The 18,848-nt window shown below is 37.1% G+C and overlaps 1 protein-coding gene across 1 annotated transcript in view; it reads right to left on the bottom strand.

Moving 5' to 3' along the window:
* The window catches only part of WDFY3 (WD repeat and FYVE domain containing 3), a 277,948-nt gene that overhangs the window by 184,185 nt on the left and 74,915 nt on the right, over positions 1–18,848 (bottom strand). Inside the window, 1 exon segment of the mRNA XM_043572269.1 lies at positions 533–743. Within this exon segment, the coding sequence (XP_043428204.1) occupies positions 533–712 (180 nt within the window). The 5' untranslated portion in view covers positions 713–743.

The following is an 18,848-nucleotide window of genomic DNA, read 5'->3' as shown; positions in this document are numbered from 1 at the left end:
AATTATTTTAAATAACCCCACCAAGATTGCTCCATGTAATCAACTTGACAAAATACATTTAAAAATTAACTCTATTTAGAGTCTCTAGAGCCTACATCTATCTTTCAAAATCTCTTACAGAAAACCTGCCAAACAACAAAGCAAACTGAGATGATTGTGTAAAGTATACAAAACACTTGGGCAATTAATTACACCATTTGGTGCAATAAACCATCAATTCAAAAAACAATGGAAATAACAAGTAGTAATTTACAATCTATCCCTCTTCCAACACTCAACCCAACCATTATAAGAACATTTTACAGAATGCTCTGTCTTCCTTTTATCTATTAGAACTAAACGGAGTTCACTCTGACCAGGCCTCAGATCAAGTCGCATGGCTTGAAAGCAAATTGAAAGGAAGGTATGAAAACATCAAGCTTCTTAAAAACTCATTCTATTATTTTCTTCCTACCTGTAATTTATTAGAACCTTGAAATTTCTGCAGTGCCACCCAGTCCTGGAAGGCCTGGGCTTGGCAACCTGGACCTACCCTGTTAAACACTGGCAGCATCATGTACAGCTTCTCCTCTTGTTCCTTCTGAGTCATGTGCCGGGGAGGGTGGCACAGCTCAGTGAAGAGTCGGCGGAGGTGCATCAGTCCTAAGGCATTGTCTTGGGGGCTGCACTCCTCCTGCCTCGGCCGCCCCATGATCCTCTTCACCATGTTCATCTTGGCTGGTGGGTGATAAACTCTTCTAATTCTGTGGGAAGAAGTTCATACACAAAGTGTCATCATCTTGACCAGGTCAAGAGCTTAGAAAAGGCCAGAAAAAACACAAAATTCTATTTGAAAGGTCTCTTCTACTTCTTTAAATAGAAAAGGTAGAGAGGCAAAGGTAATTTTGATAAGTCTCCCTGACAAATTAGGAATCATGGCACCCAATATTCCTACTGGCTTTGACACAATTTGTACAAAATGTAAAATATTAATTGAACAAGTATCAAATGTTTCCAATTAAACAGTCATTATGAAGCACAACAAATAAAGGGATCACATATCTCACTACTAATATGCTGTTTAATAGCTGAGCATATGTAAAAGAATGAAGACTAGAAAGTTCACCCTCACCTCAAACATCAAAACAACAATGAAACCCACCCCTCAAAACATAAAGCTTTTTATTTATTTTTAAGTTTATTTATTTATTTTTGAGGGGGGGGGGGGCAATAGCCCAAGTAAGCTCTGCACTGTCAGCACGGAGCCTGACGCGGGGCTCAAACCAACCAATCGTGAGATTATGACCTGAGCTGAAACCAAGAGCCGGATGCTTAATTGACTGAATCACCCAGGGACCCCTGAAACCTTCTACTTTTAATTATTTAATTTTTTTTTTTTTATGAAGGATTACAGTTTGGGTACCTGTTTGAAGAGTCTACTTTGTTACAGTCTGAAAACATGTAGATTAAAACAAATGATATCCCAATATATTTTACAAATCATAAGACGACAGTAAATTTTTTCATATAACTGAAGACCACTTTTTCAAACCGTACTTTGAAACCCTTTGGCAGGTCATGTTAATTCATTTAGTGGATCGTAATAAGCATTAAAAAAAATGAAACAGAAGAACATATATAGTATGGTTGATTATTATTCCGTGAAACTTATTTTAGGTAATTCATGCATACCAAATCACAACATAAAATGTATCTCTGGCTAGAGCCGCAGTTAAAAAATAAATAAAACAACCACTGGGTTAGAATATGTAATAGAATCAATAACACTAAGCATTCAGGAAGAACTATCAGCCCTTTTCAACTACCATGAACTGCGCCAGCAATTAGCCAATTTCAGACACAAAAACAGGGCATCTTACAAAAGAAACCAGGAAAGTTGGGAGGACACTATGAATATACAGAACTTAGATAAAAAGCAATTTGCTTTCTAATCTGTAGAAAAGCAGGAATAGCCTGAAGATTAATTTTTAATTTTGCTTCATAACCACACAAGCCAGTAGACCATTTCTTAAGGAATGAAAGATTACTGCAAGGCTAGAGCTTTACTTACTAAACTTCTGTCCACTGATTTTTAAAACTCTAAGAACTGGCATCTTAAACATGTTTGCCCTTGAGAATTTTGAGTGAATTCCATATTGGCCATGGGTACCTGGTTATGCACTCTAGCCGACTGCAACAGGAGGCATGGGGTGACTCATATTAGGTGAGGAGTAGACAGACACTGCCTAGAGAGCTCTGCCGAGGGCTCATCTGTGTTGAGGGGCTGCTGTGCGGAGAGCACTCAGTATATTCTGAGGGGTCCAATCGTGGGGCAGGGTGCTAAGACACACAGGCAAACGGCCAAGAGAACCTCTAAACCACAAAATGAAAAACAAAAGGTAGTTTAGTTCAAAGCTGTTTAACATATTTCACTCTTGGAAAATACATAAGTCCTCCAGTTATAAAGATTTCAACAAATATATTCAAATAGCCTATGTGGTATTTACAGTCCTGGAGAGTCCCAGAACAAAAATAAAATTTGAAGTAAATTATAAAACTTATGGTAATTAGCTAACATTTTAGATTATACTTATCTCTGCTTTTTTTTCCTTAGCCCACATCTAGAGTTCAATAATCTGGACAGTCCTGGCGAGGATTTAGGAGATTCACGTTCACCTAACACTTCAAAAAGTTTCTTTAAGCAAAAGATCCCAGCTTTCCAAGGGATCCATGTCATTTTTTTAAAAGTCACACAGTACTCTAAATTAGAGCCTCCAAGCACTTTCAGACCTTCTCCTTTGCTCTTCATTCTAACTTAAGCAAGTGGATGGAAGAGAGGATTAACTCCACCTTTAAGCAAGGCCCTGAGACAAGAGCAACTTGCTCAAAATCTCACAGTAATAAGGAACTGGATGAGAATCCATGCATCCCACCTCCCGTTCAAATACCCTTCTGGCTTACTCATATTCACGTGCCTATTTTAAATTATTCAATTCTTGGAAACTGACACTCTAGCATGTTTGTTTATCACCAAGCAGCAGTTACAATGGGAAAGAAATCTTTGATTTTTCTTAAAAGTCTAAACTAACAAACTTTCATTAAAAAAAAAAAACCCACACTATCACATAACGACCAACATTAACTAGATGCAATAATGCTATTGTACTGTCTCTATTTAAGATTTATCTGATACAAAAGGATATATATCAATCAGCTAAGTAGGTTTACTGGTATTTCTCACTGAGATAATTGCAGTAATGGAAAAAATTCAGATTCCTCTTTTTTCTCCAAACTTACCAAGAAACACTTAAGCATATTAGATTGCTGGTTCATTGCTTTATTTCCACTCCAATGTTCATATTTAAAGTAGTATTCAGACCAAGAACTATCATGTTTACAATACTCCTCAGCAATGAAAGACTAAAAAGAATAAGCACTTTTCAGTCAAACCTGTACAAACATACCCGTATGAAATAGGTAACTTCAGGTGAACCCCCTTGAATCCTGGGTTTCTCTCATCTGTAAAATCTTTCCTCACAGCCTTTTGGTTATGCATACTAAAAGAACTTCATTTCTATTACGTGCCAAGCACATTAGTTACACTCAACAATTCTTTTTTCTTTCTTTATAGCTTAATCACGAAACATTTAATCCTTTTCATTTACATTTTTAGTTACTTCAGCAAGGAAGGAAAACAGTTTAAGCCGTTACAGTACTAGGTTTTAGAGATTTACACAATGATAAAACATTAACAAAATATTTATTCCTTTGTTAGATGCTCAATAAGAGGCTTATAAAGTAATATAGAAGAGATGCAAAATATAATAATAATAATAATAATAATAATAATAATATACCACAGAATGATTATTCTGGAGGTAATGTTATTAGAGGTTTTCAAAATATTTGTAAAGATTATTCTTTATAAGAACTGGTTTTCTAATACAAACCCTATTTTGTTTCACAAGGGAAAAGTGTTTGTACTGCCATCCTGCCAACAGGGGGTTATTTAAATAGCAATGAGATAATTACTGCAATGAGCCCAGACAGTATTTCTTATTCTAATCTCCTATGTTAATGCTTGAAAATTCCAGATACTTTAACCTTCTCCCCACATCCCACCCCCACCAAAAGTCTTTAAGAAGTCTGCCATTATTTAAATTATAGAAGGGTATAAAACAAAGAAATAGCCTACATTTAATAAAATATATTTGTCAAGTAACTAGCTGCCTCTGAGCAGCTCAGCTAAAAGCTTAAAATAGCTTTTCTAAATAGCCCCTTAATTCCACAAGAGAAAAAACAAATATCTCACATTGCTAAGAGAAATCAAAGAATTACTAGCAATTTCTCAGCTTTTTATTTTGTTCTTAAACTTTCTGTGGAAAAAAAAACCTATTTTTTTTCTTCACTGTAAAGAGTACAAGCAAAACTTCTTACACTTTTGAAGAGTAAAGGACAAAACTTGGAGAGGTTCCCCATGAACTGGGTCTATAACCCAACAATCTAACATATATGTACACTGAAAAAGATCTATTAAAAAAAAAAAAGAAAAAGAGAAAAAGACCTACAGATACACTCCTAAATTAGAATTTAACTTTTCTGCCTGTTGAAGCATTTTTTGCCTTACAAGGACACTTGTTATCAGATTATAGCCTCATCTGTAAGATATTATAAGGTCAGTGACCTCACTTATATGGCAAAATATAATTACTTAAGACCTATTCCCAATATCCCTTCATCCTTCCCAGCCCATCTGTATACTCATCATCCATACACATACTGGACAACTTCTCAAAGCATCTTTTTGCTGTGCTTAATTTTCTCTCTTCATAGGCAAAAGCATATTCCAAAGTCAAAAGCAACTCCCATCCATTTAAGAACATTTCACATATGATTTCCAAGTACAAGCAACCATTTTTGACATCTCCCTGACACCATTCTTGAACCCCTACCTCTAACAGGCTGCACTGCTGTTTTGAGAACTCCAAAGGCAAATTTACTCTATTTTAATAGTTAAATGGCAGTTGGAGTATTTGATATGATGAATCCAGTGTAATTAAATTATATTATGGAATAAATAAATAAAATAAATTTTATAGGCTTACCTGAAATCCCCAGCACTCTCTGAAAGTGTATTTTCATGCAAATTGCATTCTGAATTTTGTAAAACACCCACAAAAGTAGATAGCACGATGCTTCTGTAGTTGAAGGTTGCCTAATACCAACACATTTTTGCATTCTACATACCTCCACTTAATTCTAGTACAAGCCATTCAGCTCTGTCATCATTTACCAATATCCTCAGTGGATGGCACAGTGCACTGACCTCAGCAGTGAGATGCATATTAGCAGGTCCCAAACCTTCAGGGCCATAACCCTAAACCTACCACCACTAGGAATTTCTCTACTTCTCAAATTTCAAATTGTGAAATCTCACTCTAAGATCCTAATTTTCAAAACCTCTGCCTTTCTCACCCCCTAAACCTGTGGTCTTTACTGAAAATGATACACTGTCAGAAAGTCATTTACATAACAAAAGGAAGAGGAATGTCAGAGAAGGAATAAATAAAGGTAAAATAAAATTTTATTCTTTTTCTTAATTCAAGTATAATTAATATACAGTGTTACATTGGTTTCAAGTATACAATATAGTGATTCAACAATTCCATACATTGCTCACCAAGATTAGTGTACTGTTGGGGTACCTACATGGCTCAGTCAGTTAAGCATCCAACTCTTGATTTTGGCTCAGATCATGATCTCATGGTTTGTGAGCTTGAGCCCCATATTGGGCTCTGCATTGACAGTGTGGATCCTGCTGAGGATTCTCTCTCCCCGCCCCTCCCCTGCTTGTTCGCACATGTACTCTCTCTTTCTCACAAAATGAATAAACTTAAAACACACATTAAAAAAAAAAAAAAAAAGATTAGTTGTACTCTTGATCCCCATCACCTATTTAAAGTTTTTTTTAATGTTTATTTTTTGCGAGGGAGAGAGAGACAGACAGCAAACGGGGGAGGGGCAGAGAGAGGGTAACAATCCGAAGCAGGCTCAAGGCTCTGAGCTGTCAGCACAGACCCCAATGTGGGGCTGGAACTCACGAACCGTGAGATCACTACCTGAGCCAAAGTCAGATGCTCAACCAACTGAGCCACCCAGGCACCCCAATCCCCCTCACTTATTTCACCCATCACCCCTACCTCACCTCCAGTAACCATCAGTTTGTTCTCTATAGTTACCAGTTGGGTTTTTTTTTCTTTTTTCTTTGTTTTGCTTCTTAAATTCCACATTATGAGTGAAATCATATGGTATTTATCTTTCTCTGACTTATTTCATTTAGCATTCTATCCTCTAGCTTCAACCATGTTGTTGCAAATGGCAACGTTTCACTCTTTTTTAATGGTGGAGTAATATTCCATTGTATATATACACCACACCTCCTTTATCCATTCACTTATGGACAGACACCTGGGTTGCTTCCATATCCTGGCCATTGTAAATAATGCTGCAATAAACAAAAGGGTGCATATATCTTTTCAAATTAGTGTTTTCATTTTCTTTGGGTAAATACTAGTGAAATTACTGGATCATATGGCATTTCCAGTTTTAAGTTGTTTGAGGACCCTTCATACTGTTTTCCTTAGGGCCTGCACCAGCTTGCATACAGTGTGCAAGGATTCCCTTTTCTCCACATCCTTGCCAGCACTTGTTATTTCTTGTGTTTTTGATTTTAGCCATTCTGACAGGTATGAGGTGATATCTCATTGTGGTTTTGATTGCATTTCTCTGATAATTAGTGATGTTGAGCATCTTTTCATTTGTCTGCTGGCCATAAGTATGTCTTTGTGGAAACATGTCTACTCATGTGTCCTGACCATTTTTAATTGTATTATTTGTTTTTTTGGTGTTGAGTTGTGTTAGTTCTTTATTATGTTTTGGGTTTGTTTGTTTTTTTTAAGCTTATTTATTTTGACAGAGAGTGCAAGTGGGGGAGGGACAGAGAGAGGCAGGGAGAGAGAGTCCCACACAGGCTCCATACTATCAGTGTGGCGTCTGCTGTGGGGCTCAAACTCACGAAGCATGACATCATGACCTCAGTGGAAACCAAGAGTTGGACGCTTAACTGACTGAGCCACCCAGGCGCCCCTATATATTTTGTATATTATTAACCCCTTACCAGATACAGAATTTGCAAATATCTTCTCCCATTCAGTTGGTTGTCTTTTTATTAAGTTGATTGTTTCTTTTGCTGTACAAAAACTTTTAATTTTGGTGTAATCTTTGATTATTCTTAATTGATCTAAGAATTGTTTTTAAAATAATAATAATAGTAATACTGTATTGTGAATTAATGAGATGAATGACAGCAATCTCATAAAGGGACAGGAGGGAGGAATTAGGAATAATGTAGTAAGATACCTGTATTATACCTTAATAGTGTTACTTGTAGGCAGATAAAGATTAGTAAAAAATTCATACTCTAAGGCAACCACTAACTTTTTTTAAAATAAAAGTAATTGATATGCCGAGAGAAGATAAAATGAAATCATGTTAAAACCAGTTAAAACTAGAAAAGGCAGAAAAGGATGGGGGAAGCAAAGAACAAATGCAACAAAGACGAAAATTAAATATATGACAGATATTAATCCAACTAGATCAATAATCACTTTAGATCTGAATAGTCTAAATGCACCAATTAAAAGATAAGAGGCTATCACAGGGGATTAAAAAAATACATCCCAACTACATGGTGTCTACAAGAAAGTCAATTTTTGAAAAAATTTTTTTTAACGTTTACTGATTTTTTTTTTTTAAACATTTAAAAAAAATTTTTTTTTTCAACGTTTATTTATTTTTGGGACAGAGAGAGACAGAGCATGAATGGGGGAGGGGCAGAGAGAGAGGGAGACACAGAGTCGGAAACAGGCTCCAGGCTCTGAGCCATCAGCCCAGAGCCCGACGCGGGGCTCGAACTCACGGACCGCGAGATCGTGACCTGGCTGAAGTCGGACGCTTAACCGACTGCGCCACCCAGGAGCCCCAACTTTTACTTATTTTTGAGACAGAGAGAGACAGAGCATGAACGGGGGAGGGTCAGAGAGAGAGAGGGAGACACAGAATCTGAAACAGACTCCAGGCTCTGAGCAGTCAGCACAGAGCCCGACGCGGGTCTCGAACTCATGGACTGCGAGATCGTGACCTGAGCCGAAGTCGGACGCCTAACCAACCGAGCCACCCAGGCGCCCCAAGGAAGTCACTTTAAATGTAAATAACAGTAAAGCCTTGGATTGCAAGTAAGTTGTTCTGTGAGCATCCCACAAGATGAGCCAACATTTCTAATAAATTTTAACTTGACAAATGAGCGATGTCTTGCAATACAAGTAGTCCAAGATGCCAAATGTCACATGATCACAACTGAGCCAATGGTTCTTCTCTCTTTCACTGTGGGATTGTGGGTGATATTCTCCCATGCTCAGATGCTTGGTATCAGGCCGTGGTGTCTGGCAGAAATCAGTGATTTTTCAGAACACTGGAAGGTGCCCACAACTGACACTGGTGTATTTTTTGTCACTTCAAAGCACCTATGGACACTCTTTTGCTTTTCCATACAAGAATAAGCTTAGGAATGCTTTGCTTCATTCTAGGTCAGGCTGCCTGCAGATAGAGACCCTTTCCTCTGCTGCCTTATTGTCAGTTACATTAAATACAGTATATGACAAGAGTTTAATACTGTACTGTAGTCAACATCCGTTAGTGATAGTGAAAGTCATCTTACACAATGACCCTCCTTTCTGTTGTCTCCCTCACACCAGCCACCAAGATTTTCAAAGGTAAGTGCAGGTTGATTTTTTTATTTTTCCTTATATTTTGTATTATATTAGAGTATTGTAATCATTTTTATATGAGTATTACAGGGTTGTGGAATGAATCATCTGAGTCTCCATTATTTTGTAAGGGGAAATTCACTTTGATATACAAGTGCTTTGGATTACAAGCATATTTCTGGAATGAACTGTGCTCGCAAACCAAGGTTTTACTGTAATCAGACAAGTTAAAAGTAAAGAGATGGACAAAGATACACAATGCTAACTTCAGAAGAAAGCTGAAGTAGCTATATTAATTTTAGACAACAGTCTTTAGAACAAGGAAAAATATCAGAGATAAAGAGGGTCATGAAAATACTGACAAAAGGGTCAATTCTCCAAGAAGGTAACAATCCTTAACATGTATGAGCCTAACCAAGATTATCAACCAACGTAAGGCAAAAAACTGATAGAATCAGGGGTGCCTGGGTGGCTCAGTCAGTTGAGTGTCCGACTCTTGGTTTCAGCTCAGGTTATGATCTCATGGTTCGTGGGTTTGAGCCCTACATTGGGCTCTGCACTGACAGCATGGAGCCTGCTTTGAATTCTCTGTCTCCCTCTCTCTCTGCCCCTCCCCTGCTCATGCACTCTGGCTCTCTATCTCAAAAATAAACAAACATTTAAAACGATAGAATCAAAGGGAGAAAGAGTCTTCAACAGCTCTCCTACAATAATTGACAGATCAGGGATCAGGTGTGCAGGAAATCAATAGAGACAGTTTACTGAACAGTACTATCAATCAATTGGATCCACAGTTGATATTTATAGAACACTCTATCCAACAAGAGAATACACATTCTTCTCAAACTCACATGGGACATACTTCAAGATAAATCACACATTGTGCCATAAATACACTTTAAAAATTTTAGAACAAAGTATGTCCTAAAATTACAATGGAATTAAACAGAAAATCAGTAACATAAGACAGCTAGAAAGGCCAAATATTTAAAATTAAATAATACCCCCTTATTTTATTTTAGAGAGAGCAAATGCAAGGAGGCGAGAGCAAAGGAAGAAAGAGAATCTCAAGCAGGCTTGAAGCTCGGCACGGAGCCAAACACAGGGCTTGATCCTAGGACACTGGGATCATGACCTGAGCTGAAATCAAGAGTTGGACACTCAGTCAACTGAGCCACCCAGGCGCCCCAAATAACACACCTTTAAATAACACATGGAAGAAGTATCAAGAAAAATTTACAAACATTTTGAACAAAATGACAATACAACTTGTCAAAATGTATAAAATACAGTGAAAGATGTTTTTCGAGGGACATTTGTAGCACTCAATACATAGATTACAAAAGAAAAAAGAGCTAAAATTCTACCTTAGGAAAGGAGAAAAACAAGAACAATTTAAACTTCAAGAAATGGAAGGAAATAACAAATTAGGGCAAAAATCAATGAAACTAAAAACAGAAAAACAATATAAGGATAAAAAAGCTGTTTCTTTGAAATAATCTATAAAATTAGTCTTAACATGTGACTGGTATTCTTGCCTACAGCATACCTTCCTAAAGCTCCTAAATTATCTCCTGAAAAACAAAGGAGATATCACATCAATTCTGATTTAAAACCTCTGCTGATTTCCTTACTGCCTAAGAATAAATTGAAATACCTTAATCTAAGTCCTTAGACAGGCTGGTCTCATGAATACTTCCAGCCTCCTCTCTTACTAAGCTAATTCTCTTGCTGTTAATTCTGCCACACTGAAAGTATCTCCCAGCCTGGTCGGGGTTTTAGTCCTCTGTGTGTTTGTGTGTTATCTGCCAAGGATGTCCCTCCTTCACTTTTCCTAGCAGCCTTAAAACAGCTCTGAGGTCACTTTTCAGAGAAGTTCTTTCTCAACTCTCTAGCCAGAGTGTGTTATGCTACATTTTATCCTACCATGGTACTTTAATGATAGTCTATTGTAGAATATTCATCATTAAAAAGTATAGCATAGTGGTTACACAAATTTTGCAATTAATTGCCTGGGTTCAAATCCTAGCTGCAGGAGCTGTGTAACTTGACTAGGTTGGTTGCTATCTTTGTGCATCAGATTCCTCACGTGTAAAAAGACAGTAACTATCAGAACCCACCTCGCAGTGTTTTTGTAATGTACTTCATCAAATGAGTTACCACAAGAAAAGCACTAAAATTAATACCTAGCGCAAGAGCTCAGTGACAGCCATCAAGACTCATTCTACTGCAATATACATATACCAATATTACTATTTACTCCCATTAGTCTGTAATTTCCTCATGGTGGGAACCAAATTTCAGTTAACTTTGTATTGAGTTCACAGTAGATAATGGGTGATTGAATATTAAGATCAACTTACATATGGTCATACACCTGGTATGTGAGAATATCAGATTTTATGTCCAGATATTCTGAATGTGCTAGTTTTACTATTCCTCAAACAGAAGAAAACATATTACACATAAAATTCTTAAGAACTTATAGTGTATGTATCCTAGTTCTCTTCCTATAGAAAATCTTCACCATTCTTAAACATCTCTGGGGGGTGGGGGGGGGAATCACATCAACAACCACTTACCTTTCAAGTTACCAACTTCCTCAAAGATCATTTCTCCTTACCAATTTCTTTCACTAACCTACAAATTCCCTCAAAGCCATCTGCGCTTCTCAAATCCTTAACACCTAGCCAAGGATTTAATACACAGTAGAAATGAATCAATGAACAAACGATTCCCACAGCTTTTAGGAAAGTATGAATTTCAAGACTTTTCATTATGTGGCCCCCGCCTAGATCTAATAACCCTATTCACCTCCTACCCTTCCACTTTACTGCTACTATACCTTACCTTAAGCAGGTCTCCCTGCTGTGCCTTCACACTTCTATGCCTGCCCACACTCTGAACTGTGGGGGGCGGGGGGGGGCACTCCAGGCCTCTAATTTACCTATTAATCACACTTTAGATCCCAGTTCAACTGTCCCTCTTCTAGAAAGCATTGCCCAATCTCCCAATTTGATAGAGATGCTCTCTTCTTTGTCACCATACAATCCTGTGTATATCTTCATCACAGCATTTTTCACACTGTTACGTAACTGTTAATTTGGTTTTTTTCCAACACCGGACAACTACAAGATTATGGAAGGCAAAGACCATGTCCTATTCAACTTTCTCCCACACAGGCGCTTGGTGGCTCAGTCAGTTAAGTGTCTGACTCTTGATTTCGGCCCAGGTCATGATCTCATGTTTCATGAGATCGAGCCCTGTGTTTGGTTGTGCAATTAACAGTATGGAACCTGCTTGAGATTCTCTCTCTCTCTCTCTCTCTCTCTCTCTCTCTGTCCCTCCCCTCCTCCCCACATGCCTGTGTTCTCTCTCTCAAAATAAATAAATAACCATAAAAAAAAAAAAAAAGAAACTTTCTTCCCCCAACATTTAACCCTTGGCAAATAAGAGACAGGTAACAAATGATTGATAACTAGTAAAACTTTCTCCCCCAACATTTAACACCTGGCAAATAAGAGACAGGTGACAAATGACTGATAACTAGTAAAAAGTGATCAATGAAAGTTTACAAGTTGAATGAACTGGAGGCAGCTCAAGCCAAAGGTAAGTTAAAGTGATTTAAAATAGGCCACAGAGGGAGAAATTTTTCTCTAAATTCCTTATCTGTTTATTTTAAAACAAGAAGGTTTATTAGAAGACAACTTCGTTCTTTATGGTTTGTTTAAATTCAATTTTATTACTTAAAAAAGTAAACCATTACCATATGACCATTTTTGCTCAGAGGTGTTGGGTACCTGAAGTGTATTTTTTTAAGTAGTTAGGGGAATCTGATACAAATTCAGAAGGTAAGAACTGAATGGGAAGGCAGGGGCAGAAGGGACCAAAATCAGCACTAATAGAGTTGGTTGGTAAGCAGATGATGACAGAATGCAAGGCAGGAAGCCAGAATCCTCCACAGGGAATAGACACATCAACAACAATCCTGAGGATGAGAAACATGCAGGAGAGGAAGTCAGCTTACCACTATCAACAACAAGTCATTCCTGCGTGAGCAGGAGTAGACGCTATGACCTGAAAGCAGGGAAAAGGAAATGACAAACACAAAAGATGGTGCAGAATTGTATTAGTAAAATCGTACAAATGAAATAATAATGGTATCGATGAAAATAAGAATGGGAAAGTAAGTGTCGGCTTCTTCGCAGACTGATTATACAATGATGAAGGCTTTAATTGTGAATTATACTTTGATTTCTCTCAAAGTATCAGAGTTCATACATTCAGGTAAATTTTGCTCTATCCCTCAGTTATCTTTGAAGGCTATGTACACATAATGCAGCTGACATGGTTCAAAACATTTTTAAAATCCCTCTTGAAAGTTGCTTCCAGAACATTCTATAAGCCAAATCTAAAAATCCATGTCATCATGTGTCACCAGAAATGGAATTACCCAGCTTGCTCATTTGCCTTAGTTTCTAAACTTCCTCCAAATAACTTTTGCCTATTACTAAATATCGAATCCTTCCCAAAGATTGAAAATGCACCACTAATAATCAAAAGAATGCACTGCAGACTCTGCAGCTGATTATAGGGAAAATATTCTAAATAGATTCTGAGCAATGGCAAGTGTCTGTCCACGACATGCAAGGCCCTGTGAGAGTACCAATCCTCCATGGTGGGGCTCTATTTATTTTTCTAAAATTCCTAACAGATCAGTACAACTTCCCTGAAAAGTGACATGACTGCCTGCAGTGGAATACAGTCAAAACCCTTTGCAAGGCAAAAAATGTTTCTCAAATTCTGTTGTATATCTAATTTTGCAGCTTTGTCTTCTGCAATATCCCTCCCCTCATTTTATGCTCATTGAATGTCACCTACCCGCTATTCCTGCAACATTACAATTTCAAACCCTTTATGCTTTCCCCTACCTGGTCTTTCCTCTGCCTGAAATGGCCTCCTCAGGCATTTCTGCCCAGGAACCTCTGATGGATAGTTCATGATCTTACTTACTGTAGTAACATGATCACGGATTCAAATAAATATTCATCATGGCATTCCCTATCTCACCCAGGTCTCTTTCTGTTCCAGCTACCTAGCTCTGCTTTCAACAGCTTATATTCAGCATGTCCTTGCCACTAAAGCTATTAAGAAAGTAATCTGAAAAACAAAACTTTTAAAACATTTGTAAGAAAATGTTAGAAAATATCTTTATAACCTCAGGGTAAAGAAGAATGCCTTAAAAAGAAAAAACTACACACAAAATTAATCTTATCAAATTAAAACTTAATAACTTCTGTATATGAAAAAATCAACAGAAAGAAAGTAAACACTAGCCACAAATTAGGAATGAAATATCTGTAATACCAAAATGAACAAAAAAGCAGGTGAACTAAAATACATACAGGCTACAAATCACTGAGAAAAGCAAACCATGCAATAAAAAAATAAATGGACAAAAGACAAATTCATCCAAGAAAATGAATGGCCACAAATCTAAGAAAGGCTGCACAACCTCATCGGTAATAAAGGAAATGAAAATTTATAATTTTCTGATGGATTCTTGAGCTCTGGTAAGAATGTTTGTTCATTTACCCTATGTGTAGGTCTATGGCACTATCATCCACCCATCCTAAATCCACAATATTCATTCTTAACACCTAGAAAAACACGCACTGGTGGATCCACATGAAGCTTCTCCACCAGGGTTGAGCCTGCAGCCAACAGCCAACAACACAATGTGATCCCACCTGAGGCTATTTGTCAACCTACCACAGGTAGAGTAAAAACATATTAGGATTCATGGAGGGTACTTCCCGGGGAACAGGCAGCTCCACTACCATTTTTATAAATTGAACCTGGTTTGAGATCAGTGACCTACATATTTTTAAAAAAATAAAACTTAGGAATTTTTAAAAATAGATACATTTTTCTGCTCCATTTTTTAGTGTTCACTACATACTTGACATACTGAAGATGAATTAATAAATGTATTATGGATGGCTGCACGGATAGTTATGTGGGTAGAGTGAGGCAGGAAATCTTCCTGCTGACACTTTCCTTATTAACTTTTCCATACATTCCTCGATCCAAATTATTTTAAATATTCTTTATTCATTTAATAGAGATATATGAATGAAACACTTATAAAATCCTTAAAGAAACCTACTGTATAAAAGGCGGTTCCTGATATGAAATCTTACAAACAAAAAAATTACTTGTTACTGGATATAAGCTTTTGCTAACCAGGGTATTATTGTTTCTTTTCTAATTTTTTGCATTAGATATTCTTCTACAAATGAAATATAAAAACGTATTGACATTCTCCTGAGTGGTACATTCTCACTAACGGGGTTAAGGGAAGGGAATTAAGGAGTGAAGGGTGGAAGGAGAAAAGAAAAGAATAAGAAAACTGTTAGGATGTCCTTGAACCACAGTAGAGGGGACGGCCACCTTGCCAGAGCAACCCAACGAAAAGCCCCTAGTAGCTGCCAGAACAAATTGGAGGTCAACCAATCACCTAGCGACAGCATGACCTGACGCGGAAAAAGGCCCCGGAACCGCTGCAGCTTAAAAACCCCACCCCACCACACCTGGGTGCGACTTCCCTGACTCCTCTCTCTCTCTCTCCCTGAGTCGGGGAACCTCGCCCGAGACCTTAGTTCCCAAATAAAGCCTTTGACTGCTAAAATTTTTTAGCTTCTGACTCCTATCTTTACCCTGCCTTACGCCTGACCCTAACAAAAACTATATTTCTCTATTCTTCCAATACCAACCAACACACAAGAATGATTGCCACAAATAGCCATGTCCTAATTACATCATTTCACTGTTGATCACATGTAGCCTATTTTAAAAAATACCTTTGGGGAAGAGTAAGAGAAGAAATGCTATTCTTAACAGTTAGCTATCTAATACATTTTATAAATCCATCCAAAATATTGACAATATTTTGAATATACTGCCCTTTATTCTGGGGAAATAAGTTAGTAAAGTGAATAATTTTGAACAGTACAACTCAGTTTACCATATTTTTCCTATATTAGTTTCATCCTCCTCTTAGAGGGAATGCCATGTAATGATATATATAAAACTATATAAAATACTACTTTAAACAAATTGGCCCTGACCCCCTGATGATGTACAGATGACTGCTCCCTAGGTCTGTTGATTTTTTTCAAACATGCTATAATAAAGCCTAACTCTCACTGTTTGGGGGAAACAAATCTAAAAAAAGCACTGACTTTTCTTTCAGACCAGAGGATCAAGCATACCCAGCTGTTATTCTCATTCTGCTCATCTCTTTACATGTTTTACAGTTAACATCTCAACTAGAGCTGGGGAACAAAAGTATAAGCTATACAACTGAAATCTCCCAGTTCAGATATTTAATAGCAGGCTTAGAGCATTTGGAGATGAACATTAAATATAAAAACTATTTTATTTCAAATGTCTAGGCTTTTGAATCTAACTGCTTAAACAGAAAATACAACCTATAAGAAAAAGAATTTTCTATAAATGAAGGGTATAAAGTTTCATTTTACTTAACTTCCTCCTACGAAGTATAGGAAACATTCTAAAAATCACAATTCGTATTGGGCAAGATGTTCTAGGCAGGGAAGTGCAGCACCCAGACTTGGGATTCAAGAAAATACAGACTACTTTTCAGCTTTATTTTCTGAAATTATATAAAAGAAAGTTATTCTACAGTCATCCCAAGACACTTTTGTTGACTTTGCTAAAAAACCAAAATTTAGGACTTCAAAAAAATGGGGGAGAAAAGAGACCCATTAAGTAATTACGCTTAATTATATTTAAAGAAATGGATTTGGAATTCCTTTTTATTTTTTTAAGTTTATTTATTTTTGAGAGAGAGAGAGGTGAGAGAGAAGGGCAGGCAGAGAAAAAGGAGAGAGAATCCCAAGCAGGTTCTGCACTGGCAGCGCAGAGCCCCACACAAGGTTCGAATCCACGAACTGAGAGATCATGACCAGAGCTGAAATCAAGAGTCAGACACTTAACCGACTGAGCCACCCAGGCACTCCTGGATTTGGAATTCTAATATAATTACATTTAAAGAAACTGATCAAGAATTTCCAATACAAATGTTTCATGGATCATGTTTCTACTTAACGTGTTAAACATAATATAAATGTCATTAAGAGGTAACAACGAAACTTGTCAAAACTTAATGAAACTTGGGTATTATTTTATATTTATTTTCTATTTTTAAAAACTTATTTTTAATTTTTTTTAATGTGTATTTATTTTTGAAGGAGAGAGAGACAGAACATGCAGGGGAGGGATAGAGAGAGGGAGACACAGGATCCAAAGTGTGCTACAGAGTCTGCGCTGTCAGCACAGAGCCTGATGTGGGGTTCAAACCCACAAACCGTGAGATCCTGAACTGAGCTGAAGTCGGACGCTTAACTGACTAAGCCACCAAGGTGCCCCTATTTTTTTCTTTTTTTTTAGTTTACTTATTTTGAGAGAGATAGAGACAGCACGAGTAGGGGAGGAAAGAGAGAATCCCAAGTAGGATCCACACGGCCAGTGCAGAGACCAATGTGGGGCTTGAACTTACAAAACTGTGTTGATCATGATCTGAGTCAATACCAAGTGTGGCACTTAACCAACTGAGTCACTGAAATGCCCCTATTTTCTGTTTTTTTAAAGTAGGCTCCATACCTAACACAGAGCTTGAACTCACAACCCTGGGATCAAGAGTTGGATGCTCTACTGACTGAGCCAGCCAGGCGCCCCAAATTATGTAATTATAAATTTTGAAAATAAACCTCTGCCAATCATGGTAATAAAATCAGTGGCCGGCTAAGAATAAACAAACTGAAATGTATGACAGAGCTCAGAAGCAGACACATGCTTGTATTAGGAACCTAGTGTATGATGAAGGTCAGAAGAAAGGATGACAAACTGACTTCTACCTAAAGTCATATACAAAGGTGGATTCAAGGCAGATTAAAGACAGAATAATGAGAGGTAAAACTATAAAGAGAAGAAAACAAATGAGGATATCTTTATGAATTGGATAAGAATTTCTTAAGCATAAATTCAAAACTACATTGCATATGCAAAAATAAAATGTCATCATATGAAAGATTAAATATTTTGGCTCAGCAAAGAAGATGATGAACCAAGCAAAAAAGCGAGATAATTAATGGAAGAAGATACTTGAAATGTCTAAAACCACAGGGATTGTAATTTAGAATTAAAAAAAAAAAAAGAAAAATATAGCAATTCCAATTAAAAAAAGATATGAACAAGCAACCTGGAAGGCCAAATGTAAAGAAATGTTTTAATTTACTTAATAATCAAAGAAATGAAGACCAAATAAGGAAATGTCACTTTATACCTCTTAGCTTAGTTATAAGCGGCAAGTTAGGAAATGCCCTGTGTTCCTGGACATGTGAGTAAGACACATATACATGACTTCAGGAAAAACAGACTGGTAGAGGACCTAAAGGCAGTGTATGGGGTTTTTTTTTTTCATTTTTTAAAAATTCATGTATAATTGACATATAATGTTACATTAGTTTCAGGTGTACAATATAATGATGCAACAATTCCATACATTACTCAGTTCTCATCACAATAAGTGTACTCTTGATCCCTTTCACCTACTTCACCCACCCCACCCCCTCCTCCTCTGGTAACTACCTGTTTGCTCTCTACATTTAACAGTCTGCTTTTCTGTCACTTTTCTTTGTTCGTTTGTTTTGTTTCTTAAATTCCACATATGACTGAAATCACATGGTATTTCACTTAGCATGATACCTTCTAGATTCATCCATGTTGTTGCAATGGCAAGATTTCATTTGTTTTTATGGCTGAGTAATATTCCATTGCACACACACACACACACACACACACCACCTTCCTTATCCATTCGTCCATCGATGGACACTTGGATTGCTTCCATATCTTGACTAATGTAAATAATGATGCAGTAAACGCAGGGGTTCACATCTTTTCAAATCAGTGTTTTCATTTTCTTTGGGTAAATACCCAATAGTAAAATTCCTGGAT

This window comes from Prionailurus bengalensis, chromosome B1 (assembly GCF_016509475.1).
Source record: "Prionailurus bengalensis isolate Pbe53 chromosome B1, Fcat_Pben_1.1_paternal_pri, whole genome shotgun sequence".
NCBI classification, from domain to species: domain Eukaryota; kingdom Metazoa; phylum Chordata; class Mammalia; order Carnivora; family Felidae; genus Prionailurus; species Prionailurus bengalensis.
Note: the sequence above shows the minus strand (reverse complement) of the source record. Positions and strands in the feature narration are given on the sequence as shown.